The following is a 13,392-nucleotide window of genomic DNA, read 5'->3' on the forward strand; positions in this document are numbered from 1 at the left end:
TCCTGTCATGACCCAGTGGTTAACAAATATGACTAGGAACCATGAGGTTGCGGGTTCGATCCTTGGCCTCGCTCAGTGGATTAAGGATCCGGCATTGCCATGAACTGTGGTGTAGGTTGCAGAAGCAGCTCGGATCTAGTGTTGCTGTGGCGTAGGCCGGCAGCTGTAGCTTGGATTCAGCCCCTAGCCTGGGAACCTCCATATGCCATGGGTGTGCCCTAAAAAGCAAATAAATAAATAAGTAAATAAATAAATGTCAAAAGAAAACCAGAAAGAAAATATTTGTAATATTCATCAAACATAAGGGACTAATATCTCCAATATGCAAAAAAAAAAAAAAAAGTTTTAAATTTGGAGGAACAAAAGACCAGAAGTCTAATAGAAAAACAGGCAAAATATATATATACAGACAATTCACAAAGAGATATAAACATAGCCTTTAAATTTATGAGAAGATATTTAACTTTACTGATAACACAATTTAAACACAAATCAAAACTATACTGAGATACCACTTCTCCACCATCGGATTGGCAAAAATTCTAAAGCTTGACAAGACAGTCAACCTGTAAATCTGGGGAAAACAAGCACTCTCACACACTGCTAGTGTAAATGTAAAATGGTACCATCCTCACACAGGTATTTTCACTTGGACCTAGCAGTCCCACTTCTGGGAATTTACTCTGAACGTACATCTGCAATAAAACAAAAATACCTAAGTGCAAGGTTATTCACTACAGCACCATTCACAATTGCAAAATACTGCAAATTACCTAAATGTCCAAGCATAGGAAATGAGAAACTATGGTACATACATAAAATAGATTATGGAGCTATTAAAAAAAAAAGAATAAGAAAGATCTCTATAAATATACGGAGTGATTTCCAACAGATTTTTTAAGTGAGGAAAGCAGGTGCAAAAGAGCAAATACAGTATGCTGCTTTTGCAGAAGAATGTAAAAATTTTAAAACACACGTATTTGCTTATCTTTACGAGCAAGAGAGAGAGGGGGGAGAAGATAAACCAGGAAACAATGAATCTCATTACCTACAAGGAGTGGGAGCGGGGAATAGCATGGATACAGGAAGGGCTGACATGGCTTTTTTCTAGTTTGAGTTTTTTGGAAGCATGTGAAGCATGGAAGCAAGTATTCAAAATACAGAATTAAAACCAAAAAGGATGGGAAAGAAAGTCTAAAACTGAAAGCAAAGTGAAACAAATGAACACTCCCTCCTCCCCAGCTCCAAATCCGATTCATATTAGAATTCTGGGGTGTCCTCCTAGACCTTTTCTACACAAACAACATATATACAAAGATTTTATTTAAAATTCATACACTGTTCTACAACTTTATTCACCCAGCAATGTGTCAGTGACATCCATCCACATCTGGAGAAACAGATCCACTTCAGTCTTTTTTTTTTTTTTTTTTTTGGCTTTTTTTCTCTTTTTAGGGCAGCACCTGCAGCATATGGAGGTTCCCAGGCTATGGGTCCAACTGGAGCTGCAGCTGCTGGCCTACACCACAGCCACAGCAATGCAGGATCCGAACTGCGTCTGCGACCTCCACCACAGCTCACAGCAACACCTGATCCTTAACCCACTGAGTGAGGCCAGGGATTGAACCCGCAACCCCATGGTTCCTAGTCGGATTGGTTTCCACTGTGCCACGACAGGAACTCCTAGATTCACTTCAATCTTAACAGCTGCACCATAATTTAACCCACTCCTACTGACAGACATTAAAATTCTCTCTCCCTTTTTTAAATTACCAAGATGCTGTGTTGAGTGTCTTTGTGCAACCAGTTATTTGTATTTGTCAGAATTGCCCTCCAAAGGAGCATACCAATTCACACTTCTATAAATGAATGCTCTCTAGTCCATATATGTACATATAAGGAACATAATAAACACTTTTTTAGGATTGTTATGAGAATTAAGTGGCTAGTACACAAGGTAAAGCACTGAAAATCATGCTTGTCATTGCTTAGTAAGTGATAATAAATATTAGCTATTGTAGGAGTTCCCGTCGTGGCACAGTGGTTAACGAATCCGACTAGGAACCATGAGGTTGCGGGTTCGATCCCTGACCTTGCTCAGTGGGCTAACGATCCGGTGTTGCCGTGAGCTGTGGTGTAGGTCGCAGACGCAGCTCGGATCCCGTGTTGCTGTGGCTCTAGCATAAACTGGCAGCTATAGCTCCGATTAGACCCCTAGCCTGGGAACAGCCCAAGAAATGGCAAAAAGACCACAAAAAAAAAAAAAATAGCTATTGTATAATAATTTTCACTCATCATATGTCGTGGTAACAAGTAAATGAAAAATGGCTGTCTTACTTTCCCTTGATATCAAACTTACTCACCATCCCACATCCCGTGACTGTTAAACAACGAGAACCAGCCCAGAGTTAGAAGATGAGAGACAAATGCTCAGCAATTCATCCTGAGAGACACTAACTCCAAACCTTATTCCTGATCCCAGTACATCCTGGAAGGTTATGAGAAAACCAGAACTAAATATTGTTTATTGGCTCACAACATACACTAGAGAACAAATCGAAGCCTCTCAAAATACCACAAAAGACATGTTCAGTGTTTTTTAACAGTGGTTCTCAAAGTATGGTCCAGGGACCCCTGAAGCCCTCCTCAAAAGGGCCACAAAGTCAAAACTAATTTCATGATAATACTAAGACATTTTCTGCCTTTTTTATCCTCTCTCGTATGTAGAGTTTGCTAAAAAATATGACGTGATTTTACAATACACTAAATGTAAACAAAGTTATGAGAATCTTAGGGTCTTCTATGAAGTCGGACGTTAAAGAAATATGCAAAAATGTCCAGCAAGCAACTTTCTCAGTAAGTTTTGGTTTACAAATTTAGTTCATTTGATTAAAAACTTTGTCAAAATGTAATATTGTCCCTTGGTATCTAAGTGAACTGGTTCCAGGATGCCCCAATGCTAAAACCCAATACCAAGTCCCCTATGTAAAATGGCATATTATTTGCATGTGACATACACATATCCTTTTTAGGCTGCACCCTAAAAAGACCAAGGAAGTTCCCAGGCTAGGGGTCAAATTAGAGCTGCAGCTGCCGGCCTATGCCACAGCCACAGCAATGCCAGATTCAAGCTGCATCCTCACCTACACCACAGCTCACAGCAACACCTGATCCTTAACCCACTGAGTGAGGCCAGGGATCGAACCCATGTTCTCATGGATTCTAGTCAGACTCATTACCACTAAGCCGCAATGGGAACACTTCACATATCCTTTTATATACTTTAAGTCATCTTAAGGTGACTTTAAGCCACCTTATAATAGGAGTTCCCGTCGTGGCGCAGTGGTTAACGAATCCGACTAGGAACCATGAGGTTGTGGGTTCGATCCCTACCCTTGCTCAGTGGGTTGACATCCGGCGTTGCCATGAGCTGTGGTGCAGGTTGCAGGCGAAGCTCGGACCCCGAGTTACTGTGACTCTGGCGTAGGCTGGCAGCTACAGCTCCCATTCGACTCCTAACCTGGGAACCTCCATATGCCGTGGGAGCGGCCCAAGAAATGGCAAAAAGACAAAACAAAAAAAGATTACTTATCTCATATAATGTAAATGTATGTGAATAGTTATAAATACAAAGTAAATGTTATGTAAACAGTTGCTACTACACTGCAAATCCAAGGGGTTTCTTTTGGACCTCTGTGGGGTTGTTTTGTCCCCTGAATATTTTTGATCCACGGATGTGGAACTCACACGGAGGACCAACTGAATACATTTTCAAAACCTATCAGTTTTAATTTTTTTTTAACAGTAAAATTAACAGATACAACCACATAAACAAAACGTTTCAGGGTCCAAAACAACATTTTTTTTTTAAAGCCCTTCCTATGAAATTCTTTTCTGTAAGTTTTAAGAGAGTAAAGGGGTCCTGAGACTAAAGTTTGAGAACTACTGGTCTATGAAATCAGCTGCCTCAAATGACAACATAAATTAAGAGAAGTCAAACCATAGGTATTAGCCCACTGCTTCAATTCTCTTTCCGTAAAGATCAGAGGCAACCTTGTGAGGAATACCACAGCTTCACAGAAGATTTCAGGAGGTCTCAGAGATGGTAGAACAAGTAGAAAAGACAAATGCAAGTGCAGGAAAAAAATGAGTGTTCCAGTGAGAACAAATCAGTGATCTCTCTACAGCAAAAGAGTCTAAAATAAAAAACCCAACACCAGTTAGCCAGCTGGCTGTTCCCAAAGCAGTGTTGGCATTTGGGGAACCAAGGTTCCCCTTGCTACCAGGAGCACACTAGGCAATCTGTACCTGTAGAAGCCACAACGGCCAGGGTGAGAGGAAGTCCGAATTGCAGAGTTCCCGGCACCAGCCTCCACCTCTGGTTGCTCTGTTCTTGAGCCCTTGAACAAGCACCAGGCTTCTGAAGAAGGAGAACTTACTGCTATCCACAAAGCAGGCCCTCCTGTCTGATTAAGAATAGCCTCAGCTGTGGCATTCACAAGGAGCAAATGTTTTCAAGCTCAGGGCTCTGCCATACAGTCCTTTCCCAAACCTCCCTACAGAAGAAAAGCAGCAAAAGCAACAGGAATTAACAGTACAGCAGTTCCCTTGCACTTGGTGCTGGTATGCTTCGCAAAATCATCTATAAACCCAGAGAAGACCTTTTCTCCACCGTGTGAACAGAATTGAGTGCCTCCCTGCCTCCACCCGGCTCTTTCTAGTAGCCCTCAAACCCATATAGGAAGCCACTATGAGAATTCTGCCTTTGTTGAAACTGTTCATTCCAATGTCTAACATTCTTCGTAATTTCACCCATTTAGAAGGTTCATCTAACGCCCCAGACTCTCAGTTTCTTCCTGATCATTTCAATGTTTCTTTTCTCATTCCCTCCCTCAGCCACTTTCTGCCATACCCTAAACCCTGTTGCACCAAATCACAAAACGACTCTAAAGCATATACCATCCCCAGACCACTTCACCGTGTCTTGAGCACACAAGTTCTCTAATCCACTGCATCTACCACATTTCACAGCCTATCACCTTCCCCATGGCTCAGTCTCCAGAACAGAAATATGGTCCCTGGAGTTCCCATCATGGCTCAGCAGTAATGAACACGACTAGTACCCATGAGGATGCAGGCTCAATCCATGGCTGCACTCAGTGGGTTAAGGATCCAGTATTGCTGTGGCTGTGGTGTAGGCTGGCAGGTGCAGCTCCGATTCAACCCCTAGCCTGGGAACTTCCATAGTGTGAGGCCCTAAAACAAACAAACAAAAAAGACGGGGGAAAAAAAAAAAAAAAAAAAAAAGAGTCCCTGATCACATCCTTCCTTGCCTACAACTTCATCTTCCTTCTCCCTCTCCCCATCCATCACAGTAACTGGGCAGTCCTGGGTGAACCCAATTCTCAAAACGGCTGACCACTGGGAGAGAAAAAAGCACTACCCTGCTCACTGCTCTCCCTGTAAATAAAAGAACACAAGTTTTGAGTGGACCCTTAGCACTTCCCAGCAACCTACTCTATTTTACTAGGCAATTCACTTTTCTCTCCTAGTAACATTTCAATCCTTCTAAGACTGTGTCACTCAGCAACCACTTCCCTAGTTGTCCCCAAGCCTTCCAATCACTGCAGGTACCTTCTTGAGCACCCCTTCTTCTTCCCCAAAAGAAGAAAGTATCCCCTCCTGCTGCCACCACAGGTTCAATCTTTGGCCAACATGGATTACATCATCACACCAAACCCAGTATTCTTTTTCTCCCCTTTACTGTCTGTTCATATTTACCCAAAATATAGCTCAGATGAAGTTGTTTTATTTTCTATAATTGACCTAATCTGTCTTATGAACATGAGGCTGTTTTTTTCTGTAATCAATATTCCTCGTGAACACTCACCCTAGTAAATAGCCAGAAACTTAATACTTGCCAAGTAATATCTCAGTCTCTTGCACTTAATATTCAGACATTTAACTGCTTACCAGAGCTGCTTTATTTTTTTTGTTTGTCTGTTTGCTTTTTAGGGCCACACTCGCAGCATGTGGAAGTTCTCAGGCTAGGGGTCCAATTGAAGCTGCAGCTGCCAGCCTTACACCACAGCCACAGCCACACCACATAAGCAACCTACACCACAGCTCACAGCAATGCCGGATCCTGAACCCAATGATCGAGGCCAGGGATTGAACCCGCATCCTCTTGGTGGTTAGTCGGGTTCATTACCTCTGAGCCACAACGCAAACTCCTAGAGGTGCTTTAAACATGGACCTTGGTGTGTCTATGGATTCTCACTGGTCTCTGCTGCAATGATCAGGTCCTGTGACTGGACTGGTACCATCTCACCTTTGGGGATATCATGCTGACTCCCATGATCCTGGACTAAAGTCACACAGTCCTTTATCATGAGGTCTGCTGTTCCACCAGCCTGTAAGCTCCTCCACATCCTTCAAGTGATATGAAAGCATTTCAGAATTCCTCGCTACCACAAGTTCAACCAGCCAGCCACTTTCTTCTACCACTGCCATGCTACAGCCCCCAATGTGCAAATGGCACCAAACTACAGCTCTCAAGATTACAAATAAGCGAGTTCCCGCCGTGGCTCAGTGGTTAACAAACCCAACTAGTATCCATGAGGACATAGGTTCAATCCCTGGCCTCACTCAGTGGATTAAGGACCCAGCATTGCAATGAGCTGTGGTGTGGGACACAGACAAGGCTGAGATCCCAAGCTGCTATGGCTGTGGTGTAGGCCAGCAGCTACAGCTCTAATTCAACCCCTAGCCTGAGAACCTCCATATGACGCGGGTGTGGCCCTAAGAAGACCAAAGACCAAAAAAAAAGATTAAAATAAGGAGCAGAGCCAAAGACCTACTTCTGACTATCCCCTCAACTCATTTAATACCCTCACCCCAACCCCAGAACTTTGGCCAGACAGGGAAGGTCAGAACATATATTTCTCACAACCTATTTTTCCCTACCTCTGCTCCTGTTTCCCACAATCCACCAGGGATGAAAAAGATGTAATTTCCACTTCCAATTCATTCTTCTTCCTCCTGGGAGACACTAAGACTCATAGAGAGCCTTAGTGATGTAAAAAATATCCTCTTTTGGAGTTCCCGTTGTGGCTCAGCGGTAATGAACCCAACTAGTATCCATGAAGACGCGGGTTCAATCCTTTGCTCCACTCAGTGGATTAAAGATCCAGCACTGCTGTGAGCTGCAGTGCAGATCACAGATACAGCTGAGATCTAGTGTTGCTGTGGCTGTGTCATAGGTTGGCAGCTGCAGCTCTGACTCATCCCTTAGCCTGAGAAGTTCTACATGCCTTGGTGCAGCCCTAAAACAACAAGAAAGAAAGAAAGAAGAAAAGAAAGAAAAGAAAAGAAATATTCTGGAGTTCCCATCGTGGCGCAGTGGTTAACGAATCCAACTAGGAACCATGACATTGTGGGTTCGGTCCCTGCCCTTGCTCAGTGCGTTAACGATCCGGCGTTGCCACGAGCTGTAGTGTAGGTTGCAGACGCGGCTCGGATTCCACGTTGCTGCGGCTCTGGTGTAGGCCGGCAGCTACAGCTCCGATTGGACCCCTAGCCTGGGAACCTCCATATGCCGCAGGAGCGGCCAAAGAAATAGCAAAAAGACAAAAAAAAAAAAAAAAAAAAGAAAGAAAAGAAATATTCTCTTTACCCCGCAGAAAAAAAACTATCAGTAGAGTTTGCCAGAGGAAGTGCTTGATATGGAAACTGCAGGCAATGTGGAACTTTAAAAAACCAAAAACAAACATACACTGACTTAAAATTCCCCAAGATATTATTCTTTCACAACTTCAACAGTTAGCATCTCCTGGGAGTTCCCGTCCATCTGAATTGAGAAATGGAAGAGTTCCCATCATGGGTCAATGATAACAAACCCAACTAGTATCTGTGACGATACAGGTTCGATCCCTGGCCTCGATCAGTGGCTTAAAGGATCAAGTGGGTGAAATGGAAGCAGGAAAAGGGCAATAATAGCTAATGGAAAATTCTGCCAGACATTCACACCATAAACTAAGAGCTTACTATGGGCCAGGCCTTAGGGTTTGCAAAACTTGTAAGACATTGACTCTAAAGGACTTCACAATTGATGATGGGTTAAAAAAAAATTTTTCACTTAAAAGAAGGTAAGAAACACAGAGCCATATCCCCCAATGACAGGCATTCAATATTGGTAGAAAACTGCATAAGACAGTACACCAAAGTTTGATTTCTCCAATGTTATCCTCAGGTTGCAGTGATTCCCACCTAGGCACTTTATTTATTTATTTATTTTGTTTTTTCTAGGGCCACACCCGCGGCATATGGAGGTTCCAGGCTAGGGGTTGAATTGGAGCTGTAGCCGCCGGCCTACGCCAGAGCCACAGCAACGCAGGATACGAACTGCATCTGCAACCTACACCTCAGCTCATGGCAACACCGGATCCTTAACCTACTGAGCAAGGCCAGGGATCAAACCCACAACCTCGTGGTTCCTAGTCAGATTCGTTAACCACTGAGCCACGATGGGAACTCCCCACCTAGTCCTTTTTTTTTTTTTTTTTTTTTGGTCTTTTTGCTATTTCTTGGGCCGCTCCCGCGGCATATGGAGGTTCCCAGGCTAGGGGTCCAATCGGAGCTGTAGCCACCGGCCTACGCCAGAGCCACAGCAACGCAGGATCCGAGCCGCGTCTGCAACCTACACCACAGCTCAAGGCAACCCGGATCCTTAACCCACTGAGCAAGGGCAGGGACCGAACCCGCAATGTCATGGTTCCTAGTTGGATTCGTTAACCACTGCGCCGCCACGACGGGAACTCCCCACCTAGTCATTTTAAAACTGTATCAGCCCTTGTTACATTACAGCACTTGTGAACTATATCCTAACAATTCAAGATAAGTACAGATATTTCTGTGTGCATAAAGTACTAATAAATATGGAGTTCCCGTCCTGGCACAGAGGAAATGAATCCGACTAGGAACCATGAGGTTGTAGGTTCGATCCTGGCCTTGCTCAGTGGCTTAAGGATCCAGCGTTGCCATGAGCTATGAGTAGGTTGAAGATTTGGCCCAGATCTGGCAAGGCTGTGGCTTTGGCGTAGGCTGGCAGCTGTAGCTCTGATTAGATCCCTAGCCTGGAAACCTCCATATGCCGCGGGTGCAGCCCTAAAAGGACAAAAGACAATAAAAAATAAAGTACTAATAAATAAATGTTAGTATTTTTTTAAAAATCCCAGAGTTCCCGTCGTGGCTCAGTGGAAACGAATCTATCTAGTATCTAAGAGGATGTAGGTTGGATCCCTGGCCTCATTCAGTGGGTTAAGGATCCAGTGCTGCCATGAGCTGTGGTGTAGGTTGCAGACGCAGCCCAGATATGATGTTGCTAGTGTACGCCAGCGGCTACAGCTCCAATTCAACCCCTAGCCTGGGAACTTCCATATGCCACACGGATATGGCCCTAAGAAGACCAAAAAAAAAACAAACCACCTTTGTTTTGTGTAAATCCCTGGCATATTCTCATATCCCCTTTCCTCTGTTTATGTTTGCTGATGTTCCCACTACATCAATATTAGCGGGAAGTAGAGCCTGTTCCCTTTCTTTTGATTTTTTTTTTTTTTTTGGACACACTTGCAACATGTAGAAGTTCCTGGGCCAGGGATGGAACCTGTCCCACAAGAGGGACCCAAGCCACTGAAGTGACAACACCAAATCCTTAATCCACGGTACCACAAGGGAACTCCAACTCTGCCTCCATTCTTAAAAGCCAAAACTGCCAAATACTCATCTTATCAACGTCCCCTGTAGCTAGCATTCAGGCAGTGACCTAAATTCAACCAATCCAAGACACTCACTGACAACTCTGCATCAAAAGCTAACATCACAAAGAAGCATGGTTAAGACAGAAACTTTCCAGTAACCATCAGTTTCCCAGGCACCAGTCGCAGTGGCAGTCATAGCAAGAACAGCAGCAGCAGTGGGGTCATGGTGCTGGTGATACATGCTGAAGTATTAGCAGCCAACATCAGTGTTAGCAGCCAACATCAGTGTTAGCAGCCAACATCAGAAGTGACGTTCTCCTCAAGTCCCAACCCCAACCACTTCTGAAGTACAACTCTGTGGACCTCACCTTGGTTCCTGCCCTTTTTTTTTTTTTTTTTAAGGGCCACACCTGCAGCCTATGAAAGGTCCCAGGCTAGCAGTCAAATCAGAGCTGCAGCTGCCAGGCTACACCACAGCCACAGTAACACCAGATTCGAGCCGCATCTTCGACCTACACCACAGCTCACAGCAACAGCGGATCCTTAACCCACTGAGCGAGGCCAGGGATTGAACCCTCATCCTTATGGATACCATTTGGATTCTTAACCCGATGAGCCACAACAAGGACTCTGGTTCCTGCCCACTTTTAGAGTTGAGTTTCTTTCCTCCAGACTTTAAAGCAGTACTGAGAACTCCCCAGTACCTCTTTCATGAGATTCCTTTTTTGTTTAAATCATTACAGTTCTTGCTAATAAGAAAAATGAGTGATAACAGTAATGGAATAGTATGGTAAATCAAGAGGCATTCCACACACGAAGGGTTGGGGTTGTGTAGTCTGTTTTGGAAACTAGACAATTCCATGTGTCTTATGACTCAAATTCAGTTCCGATTATTCAATTAATAATCTATCAACATGTATTCAATCCAAAACTTTTCTATTCCAACTACAAGATAAACGTGGCAGTCTGGTTTTATCTGTAAGATGACCCACATCTTCTTCATCAATTAGTGTTACAGGAATTAAGAAAATGCAAGTTGTTTTGGACTACCTTCAAACTCTAGAAATGCCCCCAAGGGATTTAACAGCATGAGGAGCCCAGCCTTCTAATTTGCTTGAATGAGAATAAAAGAGCTAAAACGTTCAATGTTGAGGCCTTAAAAGGAATGAATTGTTTTGAACCATAGTTGAAAACAAGTTTACAAAAACTTCAAGGTGCTCTCTCCTCAACAGACTTTTTTGTTATTGCTGTCATCATTACTTCAGGAAGCAACAGATACGATTAAGTAAGCATATGTAAGTTCCCAGGTTAGGGGTCGAATGGGAGCAGCAGCTCTACACCACAGCATCATGGATTCCAGGTGTGTCTGCAACCTACACCACAGCTCATGGCAACGGCAGATCCTTAATCCACTTAGCAAGGCCAGGGATAGAAACCGCGACCTCGTGGATACCAGTTGCGTTCGTTATCACTGAGCCACAAAGGTAACTCCACAATTAAGTACCTTTAAATACAAAATTAAATAAATTCCTCGATTATGAACTAAACAAGGACACAGTACTATCAATGGCCCAGTTACTGAGTTGAGCTTTGCAGTTTTCCCCTCATGACCACCCATCCCAACCCCAGGCTAAGAGGTCTGGAAGAGCAGTCGTGGAAAAAATCATCCTGCCCATCTCCAACAGAGCTCTTCTCCCTGACATATAATAGAAAATCAAAACAACTGTTGTTTGAATACAATTCCTATGACCGGGAATATATATTACACATTTCCATAAACTGCTTTCGCATAGCACTTTACACTGGCCCAGTGCTTCCAGGCTTACAAAACACTTGCACGTGAATTCTTTCTTGCACCTAGACAGGTGGTGAAGAGCTGGACCTGTCTTCACGGGCATTAAATGCAAAGTACATTGTGAAATCTCCATAACTTCTGCTCCTACAGCACAGTGCTGCACCTCTATTTCAGCCCTTCTGATACATTCTAATTCATCATCTTTCTCACTTATCTGCTCTTTAAGAATTCTTAAGGATGCCCCGTTCATCTCTGTATCCCCAGACCGAACAACCTGGACCACAGGAAATGCTCCGCAAACAGCAAGATTCTTCCGCCTCCAGCAAACCCCGTCCTTTCCCGGCGGGGCCTCAGCCGTGAGCCTGATTTACACCACCCCTGCTCCCACTCAGCAGCACCTCCGCCACCTGTGATTTCCACAACCGCACCAATGAGGCTTATTACTCAGGACACAGACTTTTTTTCTTCCCAGCAAAATTACTCTCGGCCCAACGCTTCCCTTTAAGTCTACCCTACCGGCTCTCCCCAGTTCCTACTGCCGCCGGGTGGGTGATAGCGGGTCCAGCGCCGCTCTGCAGAGAAGCGGGGCTGAGCCTGGGGTCCCTCCAACCCCCGTGGCGGCAGCCCAAGGGCCAGGAAGAGTCTGTCAGCCGCGACGCGCCCGCGGGAGCCGCGCGTCTGGAGGTGTGCGGGGCTGGACAGCTAGGCAGCACCGAGACGCCGTGCAGCCACGGCCAGGGGGCGTCCCAAGAAGGGCGAACCCCCACGCCACCAGCACCCCGGACCCCGCAATGCTCCGGACTCAGGTGGGTGAAGGCGCTCCGTACGTACCCGAGGAGGCAGCGGTCGCAGACGACACCACGACTCCCCTTGCACACCGTGTACGCCAGAGGATCCGAGCGGAAGAGCAGCTCTCCCGGGCGCAGCCGCGCCAACGCGCGCAGCCCGTTCCCCCTGTCGGCGGTGCTGAACTTTTCCACTTTCGACGGCTCCATCCTCGCCGGACTCTCTCACCTCAGGCGTCCGCCGCTTCTTGCAGCTGGCGTCTCGCGGGCTGCCGGGAGCCGCGCGCGCCTGCGCCAAGCGCGCACGTACGCCCGAGGGGCGGGGCGGGCGCGGCGGGCCTCTGAGCATGCCCAGATGGGGTCCTGAGGCTGGTCACGCGGGCCGGGATAGAGGCTTGGGGGGCTGTCGCTGCTGCTGTTGGAGTTGCTCGTGCTGAAGCCGGCTCCGCGAGACGAGGCAGTTTTTCCCCCTCCAGCAGTTTCTTATAATGCAGACGGAAAGTTATATATCCTCCACCTAAGTCAAACAATTCTTAGCATTTTGCCTTTTCTGCTCACTTTCTCCCAGTAGTATGTACATATGTGTGTGTGTATATATATAATTTGTTCAACCACTTGAACGTAAGTTGTGCTAAGCCATTTGAAAGTTGAAGACATCATAACATAACTAATACTTTGTCATGACATCATAATTACTGTAACATGTGTTTCCTCTAAATAAGAACAATATTTCTATAAAACTACAATATCACATCTAAGAAAATTATTCTGTAAGTGCAAATAAAAAAATTCACTTCTGGAATATTTTTGGTAATTTTCTTTTTAAGTGGGATCCAATTGAAGAGCATGCATTTTCTTTTTCATGACATTGGTTCTTTTAAGGTTCCAAACTAGGAGTCGTCTAAAATGTTCCACATTCTGTATTGGCCTCTTGTTTTCCCCTAGTGTCTTTTCACTTGTTCCTCTATTCCCTGTATTCCTTGTAAACTTCAGACCAGATCTAGATGCTAGAATCTAAAGGTTTTATTTGACTCATGTTAAGTGTTTAGTAAAA

At 44.9% G+C, this 13,392-nt stretch overlaps 1 protein-coding gene across 1 annotated transcript in view; it reads right to left on the reverse strand.

The window, feature by feature from the left end:
• Positions 1–12,625, reverse strand: part of SMYD3 (SET and MYND domain containing 3) — a 751,923-nt gene extending 739,298 nt beyond the window's left edge. Inside the window, 1 exon segment of the mRNA NM_001160092.2 lies at positions 12,385–12,625. Within this exon segment, the coding sequence (NP_001153564.2) occupies positions 12,385–12,548 (164 nt within the window). The 5' untranslated portion in view covers positions 12,549–12,625.

The sequence above is a fragment of the Sus scrofa genome, chromosome 10 (genome assembly GCF_000003025.6).
Source record: "Sus scrofa isolate TJ Tabasco breed Duroc chromosome 10, Sscrofa11.1, whole genome shotgun sequence".
Lineage (NCBI taxonomy): Eukaryota > Metazoa > Chordata > Mammalia > Artiodactyla > Suidae > Sus > Sus scrofa.